This window comes from Pleurodeles waltl, chromosome 2_1 (genome assembly GCF_031143425.1).
Source record: "Pleurodeles waltl isolate 20211129_DDA chromosome 2_1, aPleWal1.hap1.20221129, whole genome shotgun sequence".
Taxonomy (NCBI): domain Eukaryota; kingdom Metazoa; phylum Chordata; class Amphibia; order Caudata; family Salamandridae; genus Pleurodeles; species Pleurodeles waltl.
Window position 1 is genome coordinate 284216041 of NC_090438.1, and position 16574 is coordinate 284232614.

The 16574-nt window shown below is 43.6% G+C and overlaps 1 protein-coding gene across 3 annotated transcripts in view; it reads right to left on the reverse strand.

Annotated features, from left to right (window-relative positions):
• The window catches only part of FHL1 (four and a half LIM domains 1), a 292568-nt gene that overhangs the window by 34249 nt on the left and 241745 nt on the right, over positions 1-16574 (reverse strand). For all 3 annotated transcript variants that reach the window (XM_069212481.1, XM_069212483.1, XM_069212480.1), the window contains one exon: positions 2404-2585. In XM_069212481.1, coding sequence (XP_069068582.1) covers positions 2404-2559 — 156 coding nt within the window. In that variant the 5' untranslated portion in view covers positions 2560-2585. The remainder of the gene's footprint in view (positions 1-2403; positions 2586-16574) is intronic.

The following is a 16574-nucleotide window of genomic DNA, read 5'->3' on the forward strand; positions in this document are numbered from 1 at the left end:
GTCCACTCTATGCCACTTGGCAACACTGCACTGTCGCCACTGCACTCTAAGCTAATACACTCTGCTAGTGCACTTTACTCTGTAACACTCAACTCTATGCCCCTGCACTCTACATCAATACACTGTTAGTCACTCTAGTCTACTCTGCACCTCTGCACTCTATGCAACGGCACTCTACACCACTTTACTCTATGCCATCACACTCTATGCAACTCTATGGAACTCCACTCTACCCTGCACCTCTCTACTCTAAGCCACTTCACTCTACTGTGAAACAATCTACTTTATGCCACTGCACTCTGTGCCACTGCATTATATGCCACTGCACTCTACCCTGCACCTCTCCACTCTATGCAACTGCACTCTATCTATTCTACGCCACTGCACTCTATGCCACTCTGATCACTGCACTCTAATTCAATGCACTTTACACCACTGCACGCTGACACTCTACTTTGCAACACTGCACTGGCCACCACTGTACTCTACACCACTGTACTCTGTACTACTACACTCTGCACCAGTACACTCTATCCACTCTACTCTGCCCCATGCCACTGTACTCTACACCAGTGTACTCTAAACAACTGCACTGTATGCCACTGCCCTTTACTCCTCACCACAGTACCATATGCCACTGTTCTCTGTACCACTCTACACCGACACTCTACTCTGCAACACTGCACTCTACACCACTCTACTCTGTACTACTGCATTCTATGCCACTGCACTCTAGGCACTATACTCTACTCTGCACTGCACCACTCTACAATACTCCACTCTGCACCACTCTATGCCACTGCACTCTATGCCACATGAGTCTACCCTGCACTCTATGATACTGCGCCACTCTGCATTACTGGACTCTCTGCCACTCTATTGTATGCCACTCTACTCCACTGCACTCTATGCTACTCTACCCATGCCACTCTAAGGCACTGCATTCTAAACAACTGCACTGTACGCCACTGCCCTCTACTCTGCATCACTCGACTCTAAGTCACTGCTCTCTGTGCCACTCTACTCCACATCACTGCACTGACACTCTACTCAGCAATATTGCACTCTCCGCCACTATACTGTACACCAATCTACTCTGTGCTACTGCATTCTACGCCATTGAAATCTATGCCACTGCACTCTGCATCACTCCACTCTACGCAACTGCACTTTACAGCACTACACTATATTCTGCACTGCACCACTCTACACTACGCCACTGCACTTTCTGCCACACGAGTCTCCTCTGCACTCTATGCCACTGCACCACTCTACACTATTGCACTCTCTTCCACTCTATTGTATGTCACTCTACTCCACTGCACTCTATGCCACTCTACTCTGCCCCACGTCACTCCATGGCACAGCACTCTAAACCACTGCACTCTACGCCAATGCACTCCAAACAACTTCACTGTACCCCACTGCACTATACTCTGCACCACTGGGATCTACGCCACTGCTCCTATGCCACTCTACTCCACTCCACACCAGTATGTCACTAACTTTTAGCCATGCTGTGCAGCAGCCACTCTGGTGTATAACATGGCTAAAACACATTGGCAAAGCCAATAACTGTTGCGGAGACAAGACCTATTGGCTTTGCTAATGTTTGTTAGTACTGTGAGGTACTGAGGTCCCTGAAAGAACTGTGAATATGTAAGTCCCTATTTTAAACATGCATTCAATGTCTCGTCAGGGGTAGTAAGCGCCATATAATTACAATTTCATCATAATATAGGCTGCTACAAAATGCACAAATACATTTTGGTTAAATAAAAAAAAGTGCTTCTCAAATTCAGATTTGAATAATATACAGTTTATACCTAGTACTAACAATTTTTATAACACTCCATTAAAACCACACACTCCACAGCTCACCTTGGAACACCATTACAGTATCTCTCTAAAAGAAAATATCTTTGCCATCAGAAAGTTTCAAGTGACTCCTTTGGTTGAAGTCAATGCACGTTTTCAAGCCCCTTTGCATTTGCAGATTTACTAGTTGCCCACATTTGCATTTCTTTAGGGAAGGAGACACCCTGGCAAGAAGGTCTGTTTCTTATCTGTCTGCCCCTCCCTCCTTCAGAGCACAAGAGACTCCCTGCCTTTGAATCCAGCTGGATTTTGCCCTGCCGTCCGTTGTCCTCTTGGTGAAAGGCTAAAATTACGGACAAATGCCGTCCGTTAAGCCTTTCATCACGGACAACGGACGACAGGGTGAAATTACGTGCAGTCTATGAAATTTACGGACGAGTGGTCACCCTATATGTTAAAGATGAGAAAACCAGCCACTGCAGACATTCTATAAACGGGATAGAAAGTTGTCCTGCTTGTCCCTTTCATGTTTTCCTGTTCTCTTCAAGACTTATACCGGAAAGAAGCTGTCTTATTCAGTCTTACCTTAGCATCAGCACCAATGGGCTTTCTGCACTCGGCACAGGTGTTGGCGCAGATTTTTTCGAAGCACCGGACGCAGCAGTGGTAGCCCTCCTTCTCCACATACTTCTTGCCGTGCAGCGGGTCTCTGCAGTAGTGGCAGTTGAACTTTTCAGTCATTGTGCCTGTGGTGTACCTACGGGGCCCTGGAGAGAGGTGAGGGGAGAGTTAGAACCCTTGGCGCAATTCAACAATCAGTTCAGAGCTCAAAATGATCACTGCATGTATTCTGTTATAAAAAATCGCATCCTCTTTCTTATCACAGACATTGTGTCACTAACAACAATCGTGCCTATTTGTTTCTAACATAGATGTGGAATTTTAGTTCATTGCAAAATACACCAATTCTTTTTTACTTCATCTCTTCATGAACTGGTGTGTTCAGCTTTACCACCTTATAAACCTAAACACACTTCAAGCAAAACAGTAATAGTGGTTGCAAAGCCTCCCACATTACCAACAGCTTGGGTGCTAATGGTCAAGATGGCAGTAATCACCCTCAGCAATAATTTATAACACTGGTAGATGGTCATACTACAGTGATACAAGATCATGTGAGAGCTGTCAAGTTGGGAGCAAAGACCTTAGTTGGTAGCTCCTCATTCAATAAAGGATTAGTAGAAGACAAGCTTTTAGTGTCAACACTAGGATATCACAGTTTCATCTACATTCTTGTGGCTTAAGATGTCCAAGTGTTATGTTATGATTGCCTGTGGTTACGTGAATAGGAAGAGCATAAATTGATAGATTGGACACTTCACAGACCCCAGAGATCATGGTAAAGGTGTGCATATATTATTTCTTGTATTCGCGCCATGTAATAATTTTTTTATCTGAATCCAGAATGACCAGTCAAAAGTCCTGCCCAAAAAAGCCCACATGCATTTGAAAGATGCTGATGCTTAACTACTGTAAATCACATCTAATGCGATACAAACAGATTACCAGATAAGAGTCACTGTTGCCTACATAGAGAGAGTATCATCAGTCGTTGTCAGTCTTACACCCTATCCTCATGAGGGGCCTGCATGAAACTACCATCCTAGGACCGCTCTCCCCTGGATCTGCTTCTTCTTAATTGGTAGAATACAAGATGTCAGCCTTGCATCTTATTCTTCTGAAGTCAGCAAACTCATCTGTGGAGTGCCTCTAGATTAATTGCTCAGCCCCACCCTCTTCAACAGATACAAGATCCCTGTGGCCAACGTCATCTGTGAACACTACATCAACATCCTCTCCTAAGCAGATGACACACAACTTATACTCTCCCTCTTGGACAAGACTCCAAAAACAAGTAAAAAGGTTCACCTCCAGCAGGCCCGAAGTCGCTAACTGGATGAAAGCCAACTGTTTCAAGCTCAACATGGACAAGACAGGAGCCACCCTTTGGCAAGAACCTCTCACTATGGGACTCCAACTGGTGGCTGTCTTAACTTGGACCCACACCTAGAACCCATGCCAGGAACTTCAGAATAATCATCCCCAGCAAACTGGACATGACCACACAAGTCAACACTGTCACTGAATCCGGCTTCCACACCCTCAAGATGCTGAGGAAGATCCTCAAATGGCTCCCAAGCAACACTAGACAAACTATCACTTAGGATCTAGTCACCAATAATTTGGTCTATGGGAACACCCTCTATGCTGGGATCATCAAGCAGCTCACTAGAAGACTACAAACCATTCCAGAACTCTGCAGCCAGACTCATCCTCAACCTCCCACACAGGACTCACATCTCCGCACACCTCATGGAACTACACTGGTTTCCCCTACACAAACACACTCAATTAAAACTTCCCACAGACACATTCAAACACTACACAAGTCAGGCCCCCACCAACCTGAACAGTCGTATCTCCTTCCACAAATCACTCAGGCACCTCTGCTTCTCAGGACTCCCACTTGCACACATCCCACTCATTAACAGAACCAGATTAGGAGGAGAGGCATTTTCTGACATCGCTCCTAAAGTGTGGAAAGTCTTCCCAGTCTACATCAGAGCCTCTTACTCCTTTCTTGAATTCAGCAATACCTGGCTTTTCAATTAACCAACCTACCATAGGCAAGGCTAGGGACACACACCACGTTAGCGCCAGGATACCCTCGCGGGGGATAGTGCGGTTTACACCTAATATAATAGTATTTGACTGTTTGTGGTCATTCCGCAGTCTGTACAGAAATTAGATTAATATGAGGTTCAAATCTGAGAGACAACACACTTTTCCATATAGTAAGGTCCTATGGGACAATAATTATTATTTAAAAAAACAACATTTTATTAGCATTTTCTATATACCCTTAGAGACCAGAACTTAGCAGCAATTCAATGACTTTAGCATCTGATCTAACATCCCATTATGGCAGGAGTTTAGGTTTAGACCCTTTCTCTATCAGGATTCCCTCCTTCTGATAATAGAATTCAGAGTTATCAACTGGTCCTATTTTTATGCTTACAGTCAGTACCCCCTACTTATGAGTGGTGAGACGATTTTTGGAGGGTTGCGAAAGTCCAACCGATAAATAAAGATACCTTTAAATTCTGCATTTATTTTGTCACATTTACTGTGCATCAGTGACAGAGGTCAAATGTCAGGCTGCCTTCTAACAAATTGCTGTTTATTTATTTTTATACGGGGATTGGGGTTTACAAACTCCTCCCACTTTTGCAAAGAAAGGTGAAGTGAATTATTTGACAATCTTGTTGGTGTACAGGGGAGTGTGAAAGGAAAGGCTGTGGGGTGTCATTTATTTTGTAACACAGGACACAATTTAAATAGCTGTAAATGAACTGTACTCATTCAGCAGCTAGGAAAGCAATAATGAAGCACATATTTTTGTAATTCTGAACTGTGATGGAAACAAAGTAAAAAAAAAAAAAAGATTAATAGGGTCAAAACAAATCAAGACAATTTACCTGGTGATACACAAATAATAAATATTCACTGAAACCTGAATTCCACACATTATCATTTGTGTGCAATATAGAGGCCATTTCAGTGGAAAATGTGCTGCCAGCCTCGTGTTCATTAAAGCTTGGTGGGTCGTGAAAGTTTGTTGTTCTAAAAAGTGGGCCCTGGATCTAAAAAATTTGTGAGGCACTAATATAGATATTTTCCCACATTCAGTCAATGCCTATTCTTCAGCTCATCTTTTTGTGGCAACCCCTTCCTTTAAATACAGCCTTCTTGGTAACCATGCACCAATCCATACTGCGTTTTTATTAGGCTACCGTTGGCAATATGGTGCTTCCCCATCTTCTTGCAATATCTTGCTTAGCAACTAAGAATCCATGTTTTACTAATATCTTGTGGTTTTACATACCTTGGTTGTCTCCCAAGCCCCCAAGACTATGTTCTGTGCTGTTGCATCAATCTTCTATCCCACTGTCCCGTCACCTTTTGTTTGTCACAGATTTCTCACTAATAGTCCTTTATTGCAGTGCATTGGCAAAATAAGTGTAGAAAGTGCACATTTAGCCAAAGCTCCTTAAGCAGAGATCACCCCCTTCACACCCTAAAGTATACAAAAATGTTCTGGTGTAGTTAATCCTGTGAAGGAAATTTAAATAAACCAGCCTAAATCTTGTTCTTATGAGATCTCCCTGGGAAATCCAAGAGCCTCGACCCATACTTTGTCCTCTGTCTCCTCTACCTCTCGTTTCAAACTCACCTTAACATTTGGCAGGTCACACTGAGTGCGAAAATAAGAATTTAAACACTCTGAATAGAACAATTTTGTTCATTTATTTTTCAGCAAGGTCGTCACCTGCACTGTGATACCCTAGTAAAAATATTATTTTACAATCAGTAGCATGAAGGGCATACGGCATCAAAGAATGAATCATACCTGGGTGCACTTGTTTATAGAAGTACACAATTGGTCTCACATATCATCTAAAACCGATACCTTTACCAGGTCAATACAGATGTTTGAGTCTGCGTCCTTAAAGAGGTAAAGCCGAAGTTCTATTTTATACCATTTTTTCTGCAGCATTTGATACAGTATGTCTTACATGTAACATTTTGTATCCGAAAAAAAGTTATTTTACTAGTCTAACTCAGTGGAAGTGTATTTCAGTATGACACCAAACGAAGGTCCTCATTGCATGTCTGAAAAATGGACTCGGATTGTCACATCCCCAGGGTTACCAATACCATGGGTACTGCTAAATTCAGAGACGTGGAAAATCCAGACCATAGTACATTGGACCCTAAAGGTCTACAAAGTTGTGAGGAATTACCCAAAGACTTGATAATTGTATTATCTGATGCCCATGGTAATTCCTCCTTTTGGCCTAACCCAGCAGCTGAAATATCCATGTGAAAGTAACAGTTCTGTGGTGTTCCTGTGGATCTCATATTTCTGATAGGGCAGGTAACTACCGGACCCCTCAGAATTAAGAGGCCATTCTTAGTGAGAGCCCAAGTGCCCTACGTGAATGTTCTTCACTGGGCATTCAGGTTGTTTTTGCTGAGATGTGTTCTCATAAATTCCTGCAGACTACAGCCCTGCCAACTTTAAAAGGTTGTTCATTGTGCGAGAGATGAGGTGAAACCTACTTAGGGACAGGACCCTGACAGAAGCAGGTTTTGAACCTGCAGCCATGGGTGGGGAGGATGCTATGAATGGGTGGACTAGAGCTCAAGAGTGGACTAGTAACCACATGAAACTCAGACAAAAAGGTTCAAACCAATTGCCACCTCCTTCCTGTCTCTTTCCAATTTTATTCTCTTTGCTTCTCTCTCTTTCTCGACTTTTTTATTTCAAGCTTATTATTAGACATTGCATACACACTATATTGTGAGGTATATTATGGATTACCAAGATCACAGAAAGGCTTGGAGCCCCCCCATTGCTTACCACTGGTTGGCTTTCACGCACTCTTATTTGTCTGCTTCTTAATAATGCACCAGCTTGTCAATCTTGTGGTTGTCCCTCCCATAGAACATTGCCTCTTTACCATTTTTGTTTCCACTGCTTGTATTCCAAGCACTATATTTTTCTGTTGTGGTAAGCACTCCAGAAGACTGTACATATTTTCAATTTGTCTCCCTCCGGTGCTTCTCTCCTCCTGCCCTTCGCATTGCTCTGTTGCCTAAGTGCTTCTTCCCACCACCCTCCTTGTTCGCCATCTCTTGTTTCTCCCCATTGCCTCCATGCGCCCGCCATGTTGCTTTCCACCAATCAATGTTGCTTCTTTGTCCCTCCTGCCCTCCCCTGTGTTGCTTTGACATCCCCCACCCTCCTCTGTGTTGCTTCCATGTTCCCCATCCTCCCCTGCGTTGCTTTCCCCTGTTACTTCCACTTCCCCACAATGTTCACTTAAAAAAAAAACTAAACTCTTATGCATGTTTTATTTTCCTTTTAGGTACTAATTCAACTTGGATAGGTAAGTAAAAAGAAAAAAATGCTTGAGTCGTTTTGTAGGCAAGCACATATGTGGTGTGTGCACCTACAAAGTGACGCGGGCATCTACGTCATAGGCTTTTTAAAAAACTTTAGCCAGATTGCACAGCATCTGTGATGCTGTGCAGCATGGCTAAAAACCATTGGCATAGCAAATAGGTCACAGAGGCAAGAACTATTGTCTTTGCCAGTGCTCTTTGCCAGTGCTTGCTGTCTGCTGTGCCTGCTACCATAAACCGTCGAGAGTTAGAGACAGAGGCAGCGACTTTCAGCTGTTAAAACTGACTTTCGGTGGCTCCAGTCACATGGGGAAATGTCTGATAAACCAATGGGCAATTTAGCCCTCGTGGGGCTTAGAGTCCATCAGGGGCTTGGCAGTGTCTCCTATCCCCTCCAAATTCCCAAATGTGTCTGAATGCCACTTCCTATCTTCTGGGAAGGTTGCTTTAAAGGTCCTGATCAACTTGAAAGAGTAATAGCAATGTGAATGGTGCCGATATCGGGTGACACATGGTGGTACCATGGGAGTTGGTAGGTTCTGCGCCTGTTTTACTCACTGGTGATAATCTATGTAAATACTGCATGTTTCCTTAGAATACAGTTGTGAGGATTCCTAACGAATACCACATCCTTGGTTCCGCCTATGGAGTAGCCAAACAAAACACTTTTAGTTTATCCTTTAGCAATAGATGACAGCCAAAAGCCGTGGATAACATGAAAAGGAAACATTAAATATTTCCAAAAAACAAGAGATGGCTGAAAACATTTGTCTTAGATTTTTATCGCTTGGAATGAAAAACATCTAACACTGCTTACAAGGGATGAAATCAGACCAAACTATGTAGAAGGGAAGACTAAATATTATGCTGAAACATAATATTCAAGGCTTGTTCCCGCCAAGAAAACACAGCAAAATACAAAAGTCACATTTCTTTGTGGTGTCACTTGGCACAATATTTTTGGAAATGTCCGTCACGTCTTCTTCCTGCTTCTAAATGGTTTGTGCCCTTTGTGTTCACCATCCCTATTGTTTTTGTTGACTGATATCACTAGTTAATATGGATATGATTGCACAGTCTTCTTTTGTCTTCTTTCCCCGACGCAAAGTGTGAAGATCGACTCAATTCCCTACAATTTTGCTGGGCTACTCATATTTATGTGAAGATCTTGAAACCCCAGATTGTATTTCTGGCATACCACGTATGACTTTGCTGGAGGAGAAGATATCCTTCCATAAGCATGTTGGGCATAAACATCGTCTAAGGCTGTGGTTTCCAAACTTTTTAGAGCAACAAACTTTTGCAACCCTTCTACCTTTAATAAACATTATAGGCAATTTATGTAGGTTATTAATGCATCGTGTGGTAGCGAACTGTCATTTACAGACACCACATTGTCCATCGAAATGACCACTAACGTTTCACAGACATACAGTTTTACTGATAAGACTATATAGCACAAAAATAATAGTGTTTGGAAATGGGATTTCTGTGCATATTCTTCATCTATGGATCACAAAGTAACATGTCTTGATTTGTTTATCCTATTAAAATCTCTGTTTCCAGCACACTTCAGAATTACAAAGTTCATTTTCAGGTATTTATACTGTGTTGTGTGTTGCAAAAAAAAAAACAGCATCCTACAGCCTTTCCTTTCACCCTCCCTGTACTCCAGCAAGATTTCTATAACTAGTCTCTCATTGGCATGGCCTATTCTAGTAAACCTCTAGACCAGTGGTTCACAAACTGATTAGAACCACAAAACACTTTTTAGAACATCAAACTTTCATGTCCCACTGACCTTCAATGGACATGAGGGGTGATTTATGAATGTTACTAAAGCATTGTGTGGTAGCGCATTGTCATTTATAGCACCTTTCTCATTGAAATGGCCACTAATTTTGCAAAACATACAGATTTACTGATAAAACTATATAGCACTCAAATTATAATGTGTGGAAATCAAGTGTACATTATTTGTGCATCACCAAGTAAAGTATCTTGGTTTGTTGTGATCCCATTAAAATTCACTTGAAAAAAACTCCAATACAGTGGAATAAGCAGAATAATGTAACAATTTGACATAAGACATAGCCTGACATTTCACCTCTGACTCTGAAGCACAGCAATATGTACAAGATAAACAAATCGGCTTGTGATCCACCAGTGGGTCGCGACCCACAGTTTGGGAAACACTGCTTTAGACATAATTCATGGGATCACGTTGAGTACATGTCCATCAGTATGTTCTATTCTCCCAGCACAGTGATACACATCAGCACTGCAAGGCCCATTTATCCTCAATGGTACTCTGTCTGTGTAAACACTGTATTCTCCACTTAATCTAAAATACTGCCATTACTCTATTTTTGCTTATACTTATTGAAGTCTCTTCTGTGTCTTCCGGAATTTGGTTGCCCATTTCTCTAGCTGGGAGATGGTTCTGTACATTTACCACCCTCTCTATAAAGATTATCTTTATATCACTTTGAGGTTCCTCCCTTATAAATACATACATGCCAACAGTTTAGAAGCTGAAAGGGGGAGATTTAAAAAAAACAATCAGGAGAACAAATTTCTCTTATTCGCGTCTATTGAAGGACAAGCAATTTCAGTCGGGGGCAGCCAAAATGAAGATATTTCTGGCTTAAAAAACGGGAGTCTCCCACCTGAATCGGGTCTATTGGCATGTATGTAAGTATTACTTTGTTCTAGAGACATATCTTTACGTTAATATGGTCACTTCCACTGCTGCATTTATATCAGGGAGGAATTTAAAATTCCCTCTCTGGAAACCCTGGAAAGGCAGCACCCATTCAGATTCCACAAAAGAGTGACAGTCAATAAAGACTTTCTCAGAAGGAAGTTGCTAGCAAAGAGGCTAAAAAAAATAAACATCAAGGGAAGAGGCAACAGAGGTGCTGCAGTGTATTTAAGTGTAAGTGAGGTTGGAGAGAGAATCTTTATTTGCTTCCTCTGTTAAGCCTCACTTCTTTTCTGGCTGATATATGAGCCTGGAAACAGTTGGATCTGCAATATTGTATTGGTATCCTTCCTTTATGCTTCTTGGCTCTATATATGATAGCTGAAAAGTGTGGAGTACGCATAAAGAGTGCATGCTTATCACAAAAGGAAAATCTTCTACACTGGTGATTCTCTATCTTTCCTTCTCCATAGAACAGTCTTCATCCGCCACTGCTTTAAATACTCACTGGATCAATCACTTCCAAGTAACAACCAGGCTTTCTGTCTCGTTTAGCTTCCCAATCATAACCTCACTGAACTTGTGGGACTCTTCCTGGAAAGTGAGGCTTTCTGACCAGCAAGTAAAGGTTTAGCAGGTATTGTTTGAGAATTTTCAGTACAATCTAACTTTTAGGATGCCTTCCAGGCTCTAAGAGCTATTAAGCGTTACTAAATACAACCCTCTAAACTACTCTTTGGTAGCCAACCAAATTGCATAACTGTAAACATCTCCATCTGGAATCCAAGAGATCATGCTTTCAAGTTCATGATCAGTTTCACTTGAACTTGAGTCAGTGTAGAAACAAGACAATTACATTTTAGTACAAGCATGCTTAAGAAATGACAGAATGAAGTACTGGATAAATATTAAAGCGTCATGACAATATAAGCTTCCCTCCTGGATTAGGGAGATTTAGTACTGGATATGGACCAATGAAATGTGACTTAATGACAAGAGACATGCCTAAAAACAAGGGATATCTCACACTTCCAAGGGTGCAGGACTGGGGTGGCACCACTTTGCAGGGTAGGCTCGCAGATGGCAGAGTTTGGGTGCTGGGGTCAAGGATGTTGGTGTCTTCAGTCCCTGAGGCTCAAGTCAGAAGGCCAGCAAACTATGGCGTCCTGGCTTCAACAGATGCAGGTTCAGTCCATCTAACCCAGGCAAGAAGGCAGCAGGCAGCAGGTCAGCACAGATGAGCAGCAGTCCTTCAGAGCAACAATCCAGCAGAGTGACAGCCCTTTCATCAACACAGCAGTCCTTCTTCTTGGCAAGGTATCCACAGGCCCCACAGTGTACTCAAGTGTTGGTGTCTGAGGTCCAATATTAATATCCAGTTGTGACTCTGAAGTGCAGAGAAGCTTCCAGGGGCTTCTCGTTGAGGTCCCCAGGCACCCTGCCTTCCCTGTCCTGGCTTCAGACTAACTACAGGGGGTATGCAGCCCTTTGTGTGGAGGCAGGACACAGCCTGTTGAAGTGTAGGCAGGGTTGTGCCCAGGTCCGCGCTCCCATTCTGCAAGTGGTGGCCCATTCAGGCACACGTAAGCTCTCGCTTGGGTGTGGCTGTCTAGGAGAAATACACAAAAGCCCAGCTGTCAGCTGTACTTAGTCATGTGACCCAGAGACAGACTACAGGCACTAAATGGATGAGACAGAAAAATGGCAACTTTCCAAAAGTGACATTTTCAAAACTGAAATTTAAAATCCGACTTCACCATAAGTAAGGTTTTTTCACTACAATTCCAAAGACACCAGAGATTAACTGGGTACATGCTTCCATTTGGAAATTACAACGTATTAAAGGTAATAAGGTAACTCCAATGTTGTGCAAGGGAGAGGTAGGCCTTGCGGTACTGAAAACATAATTTAACAGTTGTTCACTGCCAGGACATGCAAGACTTAAAAGTAAATGTCCAATATTTTAAATACACTGCATCCTGCCCTCTGGGATGTCTATGGCCTAACCTAGGGGGGACTTACATGTATTAAAAAGGAAGGTTTGGGCCTGGGAAAAATTGTATTTTGCCATGTCAAAAAATAACAGTCCAAAACTGCACACAGGTTGCAATGGTGGGCCTGAGACATGTTTAAAGTGCTACCGAAGTAGGTGGCACAATCAGTGCTGCAGGCCCACCAATAGCATTTAATTTTCAGGCCCTAGGCACAGGTAATACCACTTCACTAGGGACTTACAAGTTTTTTCAATATGTCAATTGAGTATAAGCCAATTCTACCATGTTTTAACAAGAGAGCTCATGCACTTTAACACTGGTTAACAGCGGTAAAATGTGCAGAGTCCTAAAGGCAGCCAAAACAATGTCAGCAAAACAGGGTTCCTGAATGCAAAATGTTAGGGGGAAAACCAAACCAATGATGCAGGTCTAATTACCACACCTCTTTGGGGTTCTCTTCATTAAGGCGGAAAAACCTGAAGAAACTATTAGCATTATTGTGATCTGTTCCAGGACAGTATTCCACCGTAAAGTCGACTCCCTGTAGGAAGATGGACCACCTCAACAGTTTGGAATTCTCACCTCTCCTTTGCATTAGCTGTCTGAGGGTTCTGTGGTCTGTCTGAACCTGGAAGTGAGCACCAAATAGGTTTAGACTCAGCTTCTTCAGTGCCCAGACCACTGCAAAGGCTTCCTTTTCTATTGCACTCCCTCTCTGTTCTATGGGAAGTAACCTTCTACTGAAGAAGGCTACAGGTTCATCCAGGCCCTCTTTGTTCTGCTGTGAGACCCTGGCTCTGATTCCATGTTCTGAGGCATCTGTCTGTACAATGAAGTCTTTGGAGAAGTCATGGGTCTTCAGTTTTAGTTCTGTGTACATATCCTCCTTCAGGGTATCAAAAGCGTTCTGGCATGCCTCCATCCAGATCACCTGTCTGGGCTGTTCCTTAGAAGTCAGCTCTCTCAAAGGTGCAATAATGACGCCATACCCCTTCAAAAATCTCCTGTAATAACCAGTGAGGCCTAAAAAGGCTCTCACATCTGTCTGGATCTCGGGGGTTCCCAAGTCAGGATAGTCTGGATTGTGGCCTGGAGGGGCTGCATCTTGCCTCCTACCACTTGGTGACCCAAGTAGACCACTGAACTCTGACATAACTGGCACTTATTGGCCTTGATATTCAGAGCTGCACTCTGCAGAGCCTGAAGCACATCCCTAAGGTGACACAGGCGGCCATGGACTGTGTGGTCAGGCACACCCACTCAGGCAACCCTAACATTTCTAAGTACTACCTGAGCTCCACCTTCGTTCAAATGGTTCCAAGCACACAATCCACAGGCATGAATGGACTCACAGCTATCCTCAAGGAATCTGAGACCCCCCCCACATAAAGGAAACCAGAGCCACTGGTTAGCAACTGTCATGGTTGTTGGCTGCAATATCCTGGTGGAATGCATTAGGCACTTCCTGCTCTGAGTTCAACAGATGACATATGACAGTGTCATGCTGGCTCCAGTGTCTCTCAGAGCCTGCACTCTCTTCTCATTGATGGTGACTCACTACCTGTAATTTCTAGTGTAACTAGTCCTGTGAGTTCTCTGCACCATCACTCTGTCACCCAAGAATACTAGAATAACCTCAATGCTGTCACCCCACATTATCGAGGTCAATCTCCTCCCCAAGTGCTACGCTAACCAACCACGGTGTTTACCCACCAATGGGAGGGGGGCTGTGCCTGCTTTGGACCCTTGGCATTCCCTTTGAAGTGCCCAACCTGTTGACACTCATAGCACTTAGGAGTTGCCTTCTCTGAGGACTTACTATCAGGGAACTATTTCTTCTTCTGTTCAGGTGGGGATTGAAACTCCCTCTTTTTGGTTTGTCCCCTTCTCTTTCTTCCGCCCACCCTTATGGTGCTCCCCCAGATACGGTCTTATTAACCCTGGTGCTCTGTTTAGCCTCCTTGACAAGCTCCCTGGTGGTCAGTGAGCTTGCTATCAATAAGGTGTTGACACAGATCTTTAAAACAAAGACTGAATATGTGCTCTCTTGCAATCAAATTGTATAGCCACTGATAATCTTTCACTTCACTAGAGTCAACACAATCCACCCAGGACTGCTGGTCCAGCTTACAGCTGTCCCTAAACTTCTGCTTGTACTTCTTAGAGGCGAGACACATTGTTTGACAAGGGTGTCCTTTATGGGGGGGGGGATACCTCATCCTGTCTCCCTTATCTAGGGTCAGTAGGGTGTCCCGCCCCTCACTAGAGATGTGCTTCCTGATGCTAGCCCCCAGTTCTCTTCAGGGATCCTTTGCATCCGTAAAACCACTTCATAAACTTAAAACCACTTGTCTATGTCGTCCCCCACAGCAAAGTCAGACACCAGACCTTTGAGAATATGGACCCTCCTGTCTACAGAGGGCACTGTAGGTGTGCTGCCAGCATCGCTGCTCAACCCTGATTGTCTGGCGTTGATGTTCAGCTCTTTCAGGCACTTCTCATGAGTCAACCACTCTCCTCCCTGGTCAATTTCTTTTGTTCTGCTTCCATGGCCAGTTTCTTTTCCTACATTCTGATTTTGGCCATCTCCAGCTCAAACTCCCTTTCTGCCTTTCTGTCTGGCAGCTCCCCTGGTGAGCAGGCCTTGGAAATACACACTACTCTCTGCTTTGGCAGGGAGCTCCAATTCAGGAGGTACAGCATCCTCCTCAGCAGACTTCTGCCTTTCAGGACTTGGATCCACATTTTCTCTTTGCCTGTCTGCATCATCATCTCTTTCAACAGCTGTAACCAGTGACTGGTGGACTTCCACCCACGCTTTCAGCACATTTTGAAGCTCCACCTTACTGGTGTTGCTTTTGGCTGAAAGTCCCCTTTCTGTGCAGAACTCAATGAGGTAGGCCTCAGAGTAGGCATCCATGTTGGCCAGCTCAAGCTCCATCTTTGCAGGTGTGGATTCAGGCACAAAAGCCAGAGAGAGAGAATTTAGAAGAAGCAAACAGGCCAAAGAGGGAGAATTTAGAACTCAAATTAGTCTCTGTTATGAGATGGTACATGAAACCACTGTATGGCACTGCGCAAACACAAGTCCCAGTCCTCAATGCTGATCACCAATATAAGAAATTGGGTTTCTGGTTGATGAGGTGTTAGCCTTGGTCAACCAACAAACACAATCCTTGTCAGGGTGGGGCAAAAGCCAACCCTAAATTAACCTGTGCTCAACCTTCTGGAAGCTTGCACAAAACCGTCAGACTTAACTTAGAGGCAATGTGTAAAGCACTGGTGCAACAATTCAAACAGTAATAAAGAGAAAACACCACACACAAACTATCCCACACCAAGTTAGAAAAATTAAGAAATGTTTAGTAAATGAAACAAGACCATAACAACAAACATCCAATCAGAAATATGCAATTTTAAAGATTTCAGAAAAAATAGCATCAAAAAGTACAAAACGCCAACTGGTGATATCTGGTCGTGCCGGACCAGGTCAAAGTCACAAGTTCAGACTAATCGCGATGGAGCGTGAGCCGGCTAGTGAGATCCAGCTATAACCGCTGAACAGAGTACATTAAATCCTGTATATACATCCCACAGTTGAAGCAATGTGACGGTTCTGAGATGCAATGAGGCTATGACTTGAGGTCCTGTGTCATCATCGAGGATCCCATTGATGAGAGTTTGCGATGCTAAGTCTGGCATCAGGGATGTGTTGTGCAGTCGGGGCAATGCATTGGTTCCGAGGAACTGCGATGCTGCGATGCAGAGTCCAGCATTGTGCTTCAAGTTGCTGACAATGAGGATATGAGGACCTGTGCCGCGGATGCCGCACGTATCAGTGGTTCCAATGAGGCAAAGCGATGTGGATTGTTACAACAGGTCCGATACATGCAGCAGCAGCAATGCATTGGTTCTGCTCGGGGTTCCACCATGCAGCAGAGGAGATGTATCTGTTCCTCTGAGTCCACAGTTCCAGAGGCTGGCAGAGCACCTTAGGTCCACTTCTAACACTCCGGCACTGGGGTGGA